The sequence below is a fragment of the Plecotus auritus genome, assembly GCF_963455305.1.
Source record: "Plecotus auritus genome assembly, chromosome: 15".
In the NCBI taxonomy this organism is placed as follows: Eukaryota; Metazoa; Chordata; class Mammalia; order Chiroptera; family Vespertilionidae; genus Plecotus; species Plecotus auritus.
This window is the reverse complement of record NC_137781.1, coordinates 4,854,110-4,866,350: the sequence shown is the minus strand read 5'-3', so window position 1 is coordinate 4,866,350 and position 12,241 is coordinate 4,854,110. Positions and strand designations below refer to the sequence as shown.

The window sequence follows — 12,241 nt, the reverse complement described above, 5'->3', positions numbered from 1 at the left end:
TGTTTCTCTCTCTGTCTCTCTCCCCCTCTCTTCCACTCTCTCTAAAAATCAACGGAAAAATACCCTCGGGTGAGAATTAACAAAATCGATGGGGGTGGCTTCCCAGATCCAACATGGAAGACGGGGCGTGATGAAGGCATATGTGAGAAAGTCAGGGTGATGCTGCTGACATGGGTGGGGGAGAACCACGGGTGAGAGCAGCAGGTTGGGGCCCATTGCACAAGGCCCTGCCTAACCTGTTTGAGTCTGACAAAACGTCTGTCAGTGTCACCATCCCAGCGCCCGGGGAGTGCTGGGGACAACGCGGAGAGGTTTGATCGCGGAAATGCAACGACTTGACCATTATTTTAAAAAATAATTTAGAACGCGCTTCCAAATAGTGTTGAAGAAGCCAGACACCAAAGAACACATATGCCAGGGTTCCATTTGTAGAAAAGACAAAACCAGGCAATGTTTATCTACGTTCTCTCCATTCAGGATAGAGCTACCTTTATGGCCATGGAAGGGAGGGAGGGAGGGAGAGAAACATCGATGAGAGAGGATCACTGATTGGCTGCCTCCTGCACGCCCCCTACTGGGAATCGAGCCTGCAACGTGGGCATGTGCCCCGACTGGGAATGGAGCCTCCTCGACCTCTTGGTTCATAGGTCGCCACTCGCAGGCTGGGCTCGCTACATCCTTTCAAGTCACCAGGCTGCTGCCCATTGGCAAAAGGAAAAGCCTTCCTGTAGAAAACCCTTCGGAGGTTTTCTTTTTCGCCGGCACCTCGTTCGGGCAAAACAAACAGTTCCTGGAAATAAAACGCCACCGTTTCAAAAAGGGTTCACGCTTTTATTACAAATTGCCTCGATCTGTTTGAACAACCGCAAAAGGGCCGTCGGGTTATATGGGAAAAGGTTTTTCTTCTGCAAACGGGAAATGGCACCTTGCAGCTCTTGGAAGCACTTCACGGATCGGGAAAATGCTCCCGCTTCATAGACAACGTCCCCTGGGGCGTGGTCACAACCCACACAGAAAGGAGTATCGGCTTCTTTCGGGACCGCAGGCCCTGCCTGCAGCTCGGAGCTCAGCTCTTTCTTCGCCCGCCTTGTTCCCACCGTGTCCTGAGCTGTCTCCGTGGCTTCTTGGTGAACAGATGTCTGCTTGCTATTTGCTGAGCACAGGTCTGCCGATTCTACTTCGGAGTCATCGGAGGTGTCGTAATCCACCAGGCTCTGAGCAGCTTGCGGGGAAGCCCGACTCGCCGTCTGGGGCGTGGCGTGGCTGTCTGGGGACATCACGACCCGGTTCGGTGGGTCAGGGGAAGCCTCCGCCGCCCAGGAGGCACAGGCATGCGCACTGCTGTGACTGCCAAGGGCAGCCAGCGGCCTGGATTCTGTGTGGTGGCTGCCTGCGTCTTGGACAAGCGAGGAGGTACGACCACAAGTATTTATGCTACCGGTACATTCAGTTACATCAAAGTACTTGCAGATGGTAAAAAATGCGTCCCAGTCTTTGGGCAGTAATTTCAAGTATCGGACAAAATATTCCAGGAAACAGGTTTCGGATGAAATCAAAAAGTCAAGAAGAACTGTAGAATCAAATCCTATATTTTTTAAAAAGAACAAAAAAATGCAGTGCGGGTTATAGCCATGTTCGTGTGTGTGATGGTTCCACGGTTCTTTTTCTTGGGCCAACTTTTGAGCAGCTTCGTATTCTCTGAAAATAAAGATAATGGAGACCCCCAGATTAATGACCTTTTACAAAAATAAGTTTTGGCAGATATAATTCACATGCAATAACTCACCTACCAGATTACTGTGTGATCTATGCATTATTTTAAAAGAAAAAATTCAAGCCAATCTCTTTCTCCACAAACTCTCTATTAACCTGACTCAATAGAAGAAATAAAATCCACCGACTTTGGTAGTTCTGGTGTTTGTCTGCCCAACGAAAAGTACTGTCTTCCATTCCTTGACATCAGACTTCTTCATTCCTGCCCGTAACTACTGATTCCATGTGGTAAGGTGGAGCCGGACCCTACCCTCCTCCCTTCCTTCTGCCCTCTCCTGACCCTGGTGGACATGTGACCCAGACTGACCAATCAGCTCTCCCCTGGGACTTGTGCTGGAGTTATTAAAGATTATTTGTAACTGGAAGGCTGCTGTAAGGCTGACATTGCTAGTGGCCCTGCCTAAGGATGAATTCAGAGGTGTGAGACAGAGAAGAGAGATAATCAACCCGCCGGTGTGGCTCAGTGGTTGAGCGTCGACCCATGTACCAAGGGGTCGCCAGTTCGATTCCCGGTCAGGGCACATGCCCGGGTTGTTGGCTCTATCCCCAGTAGGGGTGGTGCAGGAGGCAGCCGATCCATGATTCTCTCTCACCATTGATGTTTCTCTCTCTTCCTCTCTGAAATCAACAAAAAAATATATATTTAAAAATAAAGCAGAAATAGTGGATAAGGTCATCAGTTATTAGCTTCCTAACCCATTACAGAGATGTGCCACAAGAAGGTATTACCTCAGCCCAGATGTTTTTAAATAAAGCAGAAATAGGATCAGTATACAATGTCATCAGTAATATGACTTCATCATCAATGTCACAGCGCTGCCTCAAGGTGGGATCAGCCCCAGTTGAACTGGGTATAAAAATGAAAACTTTCCCAACCAATTAATAAATATGAAAAAAAGAAAGAACATGAAAACTTAGAATAGCACCTCCTTTGATGACTTACAAGTTTTTACTCGCCTTTACAACGGCAAACAACACCTTATGGAAGCTCCGTATAGAAAAGTTAGTCTTAGCAGCAAGAGGTCCTACACAAATCAGTGAGATCAGGATGCAGACACAGGCAGCACAGAGATGGAGACTAAGCCATGCTTCCGTTTGCTAAGGCCAGGCTAGTTGTCCTAACCTGGGTTGCCCCGCCAACCACATCTTCTAACGAGAACTAAAATGTAATCTCGTTTCCACACATGGCAGCGTTAAAGGAAGGAACTGGCTCTCACAAGGAAACCACAAGATTGTTAGGGATTTTTTTTCTTCTTCTTCATGATGGAAAGCAAACGATAGGGGCCAGCACAGTATTAAAAATGTTCCCTGCTTTCCTGGCATGGAGTGAGTGCAGTGATTTGACAATATACCAACCTGGTGAGCTTGAGGTAGATGCCCAGTGATGCTTTGGCAGCCTCCAGCATGTCATCGTCTTGTTCTATGAAGACCCTGGACAACCACTCACATGGATTGTGTGCCTGCACGGAGGGCTGGAGGTGAGGCTTTAAGAAGGTCAGTAGCTCAGACATGTACCTCTGCAAATCAACTTCAAAACATGAACATTTTTAAAGTGTGGGCAACGGTTTACGAATACATTCATATCTTGCCTAGCTGTAAACATGACAGCACCTGAAGTACTTTAAAAAGGCATTATTATGGCCCAGGCGGCGGCATGGCTCAGCAATCCCCAGTAGGGGGTGGGAAGGAGGCAGCCAATCCATGATTCTCTCTTATCATCGATGTTTCTCTCTCTCTCCCTCTCCCTGCCTCTCTGAAATCAATAATTTTTTTTCAAAAAAGACATTAAATATATGTATGATTATTGTTACCAATAATTTACATTAGTAGATATATCACACTCAAAATGTCTGCAAGTTAGGGAATTGAGCTTCAGAGAAGAAAAGTGACTAATCAATAGAATACCATTAAAATGAACAGTCAGACTGTTCACGAATTCTTGCTAAAAGTACATAAATGAATGAAAGGGCAGCAGACAACAGAAATCACTGAATGCCATAGCTGTTACTAGTGGCAACAATGCAAGGAAACAAAACGAATTTTGCTTTCAAAATAATAAACTTTTCCTTTGGTTATTTAAAGCATTAAAAGAAAGTACTACTATTAAGCACAAAACTCAAACAGGTTTGGGAAATTTTAAGTGCAATTTAGAACTCTGGATTATGTAACATATGCCACCTAGTGTTGTAAATTATAACTGCACACAATTATATCTAATCTACAAGTACAGCTAAAGGGTGTCCAAAGCAATTCAGGGAAGTCACTGCTTATAAGCCAAACCTTTCACTAAAACTATACGCTGCTTATTTAGAGATCTTTGCTGCTCATTTTTCTCAAATGAAAAGGAGGACACGTCTTCCCAACACCTAAACTGAATATCATTCTTTAAATAACTGTCTTAGGACTAAATGCTACCGGTAAAGTGGTAATTAGGAAATTACAGGCCGCAATTTCTTCATCAATATAACTCTTCACAGATTAGTTTCCATTCAATTCCTAACTGTCAATAACCTACGTGAGTAGATATATCAATTTTACAAAGAATATGAAAATGCTACAAATACCCATATATCAGTTGACTTACATCACTTACTTTGCACTGACTTAACAACACCTACTTTTTAAAAAACTAGTCATTAATTATACGAATTCAGCTTAGCCCACAAAGTGTTGATGTTCCTGAAGGTAATTCTAATTTTTTTTTAAAGAATATCTGATAAATTATTACTAGGATTACATGTAGCTTAAATTAGTAGACTTATAGTTCTGAGATTTGATAATTATCATTTTACTTCAGTAAGTAATACCCTTTACTTCACATACAAAAGGGGTTAGGAGACCAGCTGGCGTGGCTCAGTGGTTGAGAGTCGACCTATGAACCAGGAGGTCACGGTTCAATTCCCCGTCGGGGCACATGCCTGGATTGTGGGCTCCATTCCCAGAAGGCAGCATGGGTGCAGGAGACAGCCGATCAATGATTCTCTCTCATCACTGATGTTTCTCTCTCTTCCTCTCCCTTTCTCTCCGAAATCAATAATGTGTGTGTGTGTGTGTGTGTATATACATGTATATATGTATGTATGTATGTGTGTATATATATATATATATATATATATATATAGTCAGAAGAATTACCTTTCATTTCCTTGGCAGAAGCACACTTTTGAAACTTGATTTCTAAGGATTTAACGATAAGCAAGCTCGTGGCTCTAAGGATCACGTGATCTGGACCAGGGGGCCGCTCACATCCAGGCTGAACCTCACCGCCCGCAAAGCAGTAAGGTTTTCCGTGGACAGACAATGTCCTCAACAAGCCCAAATCCACAGCTTGCAACACAGCATCAGCTAAAGCCGCCATGTCCCCGTCTAAATGCCGACCCGGTGGCGCCAGGGCAGCGACAGCCCCGCGACAAAGGTCTTCACCCACTTTCCAGAGAAGGCACTTTTTGAGGAAGATGACGAACTTCCTTTTGACGAAAGCCTGGACGGGCCAGGTGACGGCGTTCAGTACACACGACGGTTTCAAAAATAAGATCCTCTGGCAGGTGAAATGCAAGTCCCGGTGGGCTCTGGAAGCTGTGAGAAGTTCAAGCAATTCCAGGACGCCCAGCAAGCTGTTTGCTATGTTACAAGCGCCGGGGAGGCTTTCAAGATGCTGAGAAAAGAAGGAGTTGTAAAAGACTTCGAAGGGCGTGTCAAAAGGAGTCAGGAACTGCTTTAGAAGTTCTGCAATTATAAGAAAGGTGACTATAAACAACAGGGCAAACAAAGCCTTCTACACATACACCTTTACAATTCCATTTCTAGAAATGCTATCCCTTTACAAGAGGAACAAGTGGGTTTGCATTACCTCTACGGTGAACAAAGGAAGATACACAGACTAACCTTAGGAACGAAGGCTAAAGTCCACTTTACAAGTAACCATAGCACCAGACTATCTTAATTTTTAATAACAATGAAAAAGCTTTTAATTGTTTTTTAAGGTATCCTTCCCTGGCCAGTGTGGCTCAGTGGTTGAGCATCGACCTATGAACCAGGAGGTCACAGTTCGATTCCCAGTCAAGACACATGCCCAAGTTATAAGCCCGATCCCCAGTAGGGGGCGTGCAGGAGGCAGCCAATCAATGATTCCCTCTCATCACTGATGTTTCTCTGTCTCTCTCCCTCTCCCTTCCTCTCTGAAATCAATAAAAATATATATATTTTTAAAAAGGTATCCTCAATCAAAAAATATGGGGCAAGATTCTTTGATTTTTCATACTTGAAAACAGATCAGATGTTGTAAAATAAGTTTTACTTTGTTATAAATGTAATTCCCCTTGGGAGCAAGTTAATGACAGTTGTTTACGGGGGAATATAATTCGTACCTGATTTTTGTGAACATGTATCTTTAAAGATTTCTTTTATTACAGCAGTAAGAGTCCAGAGGCAGTATACTACCTTATCACTTTCAGAGTATTGAGAAAGACTTTTCTGGCAAAAAGCAATCCAGGAATTACTTAATGTTATCTACAAGACACAAAATTTTAAAAAGTGGTAAGTTATAACGAGAGGCCCGGTGCACAGATTCATGCCCTGGTGGGGTCCCTCGGCCTGACCTGCAGGGATCAGACTGAAACCGGCTCTCTGACATCCCCCGAGGGGTCCCGGATTGAGAGAGGGAGGTTCTCGGGTGATGCACCCCGGAATCGGGCTCCCTCCTCTCCGGTTCCAGGAGCGTCAGCCAAGAACCACCACCGCCAAGTGGCCTGAGCTCAGCAGCTCCTACATTGAGCATCTGCCCCCTGGTGGTCAGTGCACGTCATTGCTACTGGCCGGTGGGCTGGCCGCTTAGGCTTTTATATACATAGACTAGAGGCCCCGTGCACGGAAGTCACACACGGGTAGGGTCCCTAGGCCTGGCCGGTGAGAGCCTCCGGCTGCCAGCCAGGGCCTCCCTTGGTTCCATGCCGCCTCCTGGTGGTCAGCACATGTCATAGTGAGCGATCGGTCTCCCAGTTGGTCTCCTGGTTGAACTCCCGTGGGGACAATTTGCATATTAGGCTCATATATATTAACATTATCCTTACAATTACAAATCACCTATTATACACAAAACAACTATACAACATTGTTTTAAGAAAGTATGGTAATATTTGTGAAAAATAATACACACACACAAAAAAAAAAAAAACACAGAAAAAAAATACGACACAAAAATAATACACACAAAAAAAAAAACACAGAAAAAAATACAACACAAAATAATACACACACACAAAAAAAAAAAAAAAAAACACAGAAAAAAAATAGGACACAAATATCCTAATATTCTTTAAGCCAAAAAATTCAATATGTCATAGAAATAAAGGATCAAAAGGGAACATGAACATATCAGCAGTGGTTCTCTCCAGGTGGTGAAAGGTGTACATTTTATTTTGCTCTTTATACTTTTTCTCATTTCTCAAGATTTTCTAATGCAAATACCTACCTTCTTGTATTCAGAAAAAAAAAAAAAAGTCATTTTCAGAAAGGAACAAGCATTTACAGCTGAAAGTCAGTAGGTGCTTAGGTTTGTTTAGTAACTAATTCAGAGATAAGAGAAAAATCATGCATTTATCCTTTTCGTTTTGCTGAGATCGTTCTTGGAATTTACTTAGAGTAAACCTGTGAAAAATGGTCTTACTTTGAAGCATAATAGTAATCCCTCCTTTGGAAAAACTGCTGTTTTAAAAGTCTCTGCTGTTTTGAAATTCTCTGCTATTTTTTTTGCTAGTCCCTCTGTTATTTTTAGACTGTAAAATAACTTTGTTTTTTAGCTTGAATAATAGAAAAGATAAACTTAACTGTCTGACCTTGCAAGCTAGCCATCTAAAGGGGCTGATACGCTGATACTGATAATAATTCCCATATCCTCATGACAAGTGTTTGTTCATTATGTATCCAAGGTTACTGATGTCGATAGAGATAGGTACTCAAGGTTACAGGTGTCTGTATAGATATGATATGTACTCAAGGTTACAAGCTGTGTACAAAAATAACTTACACGAAGAAGTAGAAGGATATAAAAAGGAAATACTCCCTCCTATATACACTAGAAGGATATAAAAAAGAAATATTACCTTTTCTCCTGTGTTTGTTCAGAATTTGACAGAGGCAATCTGCTCCGAACCTGCGCACAATAAAGATGACTTCTAACACTATGGCTCAGTAAGGCGTCTCGTCTAGCTCGCTGATCTGCGATACAACAGGTTGATCTCAAGCAGGGGTTTCTAACCCTTTCCTTGAGGGGCGGAAGGACACGCACCTTCTCCTTTGAGAATCTGGAGTTATGGACTCACTGACTTGAACCCCCCTTCAGGTTAAGAGTCTAACTTGTAATGAGCTAGAGCATATCGAAGACTCGATTCCTTGATGCACGTCAGGTTATCAGGGTAGCAGTCATGTTATTGATACAACTACCTGAAGGGGGAAACTGGGTGCCCAAGAGCGACCTCCAAGAACGTAGAAGAGAAAGCATAACGGCGGCCAAGACCTTACCTTTTCTCTCAGTTGGAAATACAGGAGCCACGCCAGGCATTTTGCAGTCACGTGAGACAGCAACTTATCGGAGTCTTGGAACGTGCAGATCTGTAGGATTGAAAATAAATAAATGGACCTACTACTGGTGAATGTTTTTTAAAACGTTTCTTTTTTAAGTCGAGATCTCTAAAAACAGACAGGAAACAAATGGCTTACTAATTGGGAATCAAGGTCGGATGACTTTAAAAGAACTGTAAGGATCTCTCTGTACTTCTCCTTTGCCCGGAACTCGGTCTCCACGGACAGTGCCCTGCTCGCCATCACCTGGATCACCGTCAACCGAAGGAGGGTTAAATCTCGGGCACCGCTCTTGCAAGGCGCAGGCGCGACAGGAACGGCAGCCGAATGGACAGGGGACGGCTGGCACCTGCCCTCGACACCGCGGGTGATGGCGGGCTGGGAGGAGGCGGTCCCAGAGCCACCGTTACCTGAAAACGCTGGGTGGAGGCAGCAGACGTAATCCTGCGTGTCGTTGTCAAGTGTGGCTCCGACAAGTACCTTCTTATATAACTGGTCTAAAACCTCAAAGAAATCCTTCATTTTGACTGCCGACATCTGTCTTCTAGACAGGAAGCTGGACGATTCCAAATGGTAAATATGAACCTTGGGAATGCGACAGATCTCTAAGGTGTTTCTTCCACAGAACCTGCAACAGGAAAAATAAAACACTTTAAAAGCAAAAGTGTTACAGCCCGGCCAGTGTGGCTCAGCGGTTGAGCGTGGACCTAGGAACCAGGAGGTCACGGTTTGATTCCCAGTCAGGGCACATGCCCGGGTTGCAGGCCTGACCCCAAATAGGGGGCGTACAGAAGGCAGCCAATTCATGATTCTCTTTCATCATTGATGTTTCTCTCTCTCCCTCTCCCTTCCTCTCTGAAATCAACAAAAATATTATTTAAAAAAATAAATAAATAAAATGGGTCTGGTTTCCAGCCATGGGCAAACTACGGCCCGCGGGCCGGATCCGGCTGTTCTATCCGGTTCTCTTGCTCTCCCCTCCGCTCCTTTACTTTGAATTTATGTTAGTTCACACAAACACTCCATCCATGCTTTTGTTCCGGCCCTCCGGTCCAGTTTAAAAACCCATGGTGGCCCTCGAGTCAAAAAGTTTGCCCACCCCTGGTAGACTCTACAGCAAGTTGAGGGAGGTGGGGGAGGCCTGGGTATCAGGGCCAAGGTTAGGGGAGCACAGATGTTCCCAACATCCCTGACGATCACCGGGGCCATCAAAGCTGGTCAACTATGGTCTGGAGAGCACCCCCCACCCTATTTTGAAAGGAGGGGGAAGGGATCGATTCCCAACAGCCAGCGAGTGCTATGCTGGGTACCTTCCCTTTGCCCTGCAGGTTATAAGCATCACCTTTCTCCCAGCCCCAACAGGCTCCAACAGGAGATTGGGGGGAGGGGGGGAAGGAAGGCACCCCTTTCAAATTTCAGGAACAGCTCCTTCTATTTACCTTGGGGGGGCCTAGAGCAGGTGCTGGCTGTTCCTGGCCCCAGGGGCTCATTTTCTGAAAACAATGGAGCTCAAGCTTGGGGGGGGGGGGGTCAGAATCACTAGGAAGAGGGCAGGGCCTTCCCCCAGGGGTTTCAGACACAGTAGTTCGGGATGGGGCCCCCCATGTTTATTTCTAACAAGTTTCCAGGTTCGCTTTGAAGCATTGAGAACACTTAATACCTGCCTTGCTTTTGAAAATTGTCCCCTTATTCAATTCTCACCTGTAGAACTCTGCTACAGGTCATTTGTTTTTTTGTTTTTTTTTAGCCTGATAATTAAGTCATAGATAAAAGACTTAAATGATGTGGTTAAGGCAGATCTGATTCAGTGAGTGGGGGGTGAGGTGGTGGTGGGGGCCAAGAACTGGACTGGGCACTAAACTTCAATGAGCACTGACCAATCTACTTGATTTTACTGCTAAGGAATCTGACCACATTAGGTTGATATTGTATCATGGCAATGCTACCGTTTTGTTTTTCATGGAAAACGTCTGGTGTATCAATATTTTAAAAAAGAAAAAAGACTTCTACCCTTAGTTGGTAAAATAGGGTTCTACATTTTGAGTGCTGCTTCAGAATGAAAGGTTTCCTCGCTCACTCCCTTTCACCAATCTACGCCCCTGTCCTACCTCCTCCCACCCCTGCCAACAGCACTACCTAGATTTTACTGAACTGAATTCTAAATTCTGTGCGCACAAATAAATTTGCTTTTTTTAAAAAAAAAAAATATATATATATATATATATATATATATTTTTTTTTTTTTACTGATTTCAGAGAGGAAGGGAGCGGGAGAAATAGAAACATCAATAATGAGAGAGAATCATGCATCGGCTGCCTCCTGCATGCCCCCTACTGGGGATGGAGCCCACAACCCCTGGCATGTGTCTGTGACCTCCTGGTTCATTGTTCGCCGCTCAAGCGCGGAGCCACACCAGTTGGGCAAGATCTGATTTTCAATTATTGAAAAAAATAAGGTTACCTACCCCACCTCAGCAAAGTGCCACACGCTCAATGACTTGAGAAACGACGGGGCTTTTACGGTGAAAACATTAACACAGCTCAAGTAGGAGGAAGCCAGTATACTCCTTTATCTAACAGTCAACAGTGAAAGGTTCCTTCCTGACTCTGGCTCTTGATAAAATGCTGTTCCCTCTGCCTAGAAAGCGCTCCCACTTTTCCTTTTGTTTTAAGCTTGAATATACATTTCTATGCGACACACTGGACAACCTAGAAGAAATAAAATTCTGGAAACACATAACCTACTAAGGCTGAATCATGAAGAAACAGAAAATTTGAACAGACAGATTCCTGCTTACAGAAGATTGAACCCGTCATCCAAAATCTCCCAACACTCGGCCTGGCCGGTTTGGCTCCATGGCTAGAGCGCCGCCGGCCTTCGGGCCAAAGGGTCCCGGGTTCGACTCCGCTCAAGGGCTTGCACGTGGGTTACGGCCTCTGTTGGCCTGGTGGGGGGCGCATACGGGAGGTAACCATTTGATGTGTCTCTCTCACATACATGTTACTCTCTCTACATCCATGGGGGGAAAAAATATATCCTCGGGTGAGGATTCACACAAAAATAAAATGAAAACTCCAAGGGTCAAAGGTCAAGGGTCCACATCTAGGTTGTTCACTATTGTTTCTCTAAGTGCCCGGCCCAGGAAGCACCTGCTAAATGAATACATGCTAGCAAAGGTGTCTGTCACACGTTTTCTACTCCCTTTCCCCCCTTCCTTCACAGGAACCCGCATCCTGGTGGGGGAAAGCCCTGGAAGCGTCACCATCCTTCCAAAGAGAGGAAGACAGTCCCCTCTTCCGCGCTGGGCGAGGTCTGCTCAGCCTGGAGCGACCGCGGCCCAAGGGATGGAGACCAGCCCAGGACCCGGCACTGGGGCGGTGGGACAAGGCGCCCCTGGGACTCCCGCCTCCCCCACCTTCAACCCTCGGGCCAGCCTCTCGGTCCCAGGGGCCGCACGCACGGCTCCCCCGCCGCCCGAGCTCAGTTTACCTGCCAGGGATCCTCCGCCACCGCCATGCCAGCGACCGCCGGCCCCCTCCGGGCCACCGTAGTTCACAGACCATCCGAGGGGGCCCCGCCTCCCGCATGCGTAGAAGCGCTATTCGGCGTACAGCGTCTCCTAGCAACCGCTTCGAGTCCCTCCGCTAGGGGAGGGCTTTGGAAGCCACAGCGGGGAAGCCTAGACGGGGGGGTGAGTGAGTGCAGCCAATCGGAGACGAGTCCCAGCTTCGATGGCCACGCCTCCTCCAACTGTCGCGAATGCGCAGTCGGCTTTACGGCAGGCGAAGGGGTGGTGCCGCTAGGGATAAGGAGGAGAGAAGGAAGCGACCAGCCAATCAAGCCGCCTCCTCCCTCCAGCCCCACCCACCCCGGACTTGGTTTACGGCT

General features: G+C 45.8%; 1 protein-coding gene across 4 annotated transcripts; it reads right to left on the bottom strand.

Annotated features, from left to right (window-relative positions):
• Window positions 1–405: 405 nt before the first annotated feature.
• Window positions 406–11,944, bottom strand: LINS1 (lines homolog 1). Of its 4 annotated transcripts, XM_080651668.1 has the most exons (8): window positions 11,843–11,907; window positions 8,763–8,980; window positions 8,491–8,598; window positions 8,293–8,382; window positions 6,141–6,282; window positions 4,909–5,499; window positions 3,130–3,301; window positions 406–1,698 (listed from the first exon to the last, which is right to left on the bottom strand). In XM_080651668.1, the coding sequence occupies exons 3-8, from the start codon at window positions 8,593–8,595 to the stop codon at window positions 813–815; spliced, it is 1,986 nt and encodes a 661-aa protein (XP_080507794.1). In that variant the 5' UTR covers window positions 8,596–8,598; window positions 8,763–8,980; window positions 11,843–11,907; the 3' UTR covers window positions 406–812. The 4 variants fall into 4 exon arrangements, with proteins under 4 accessions (XP_080507794.1, XP_080507793.1, XP_080507795.1 ...); XM_080651667.1 differs by having other exon boundaries at window positions 8,491–8,980; window positions 11,843–11,944; XM_080651669.1 differs by lacking the exons at window positions 6,141–6,282; window positions 8,491–8,598.
• Window positions 11,945–12,241: the final 297 nt, after the last annotated feature.

Coding starts and splice junctions, on each gene's coding strand:
- LINS1 (XM_080651667.1), bottom strand. CDS start 11,940: ATGCGGGAGGCGGGGCCCCCTCGGATGGTCTGTGAACTACGGTGGCCC. Junction 8,981..11,842: donor TGGCGGAGGATCCCTGGCAG/GTAAACTGAGCT, acceptor TTCCTGTTGCAG/GTTCTGTGGAAGAAACACCT. Junction 6,283..8,292: donor ATTTCCAACTGAGAGAAAAG/GTAAGGTCTTGG, acceptor TGTGTCTTGTAG/ATAACATTAAGTAATTCCTG.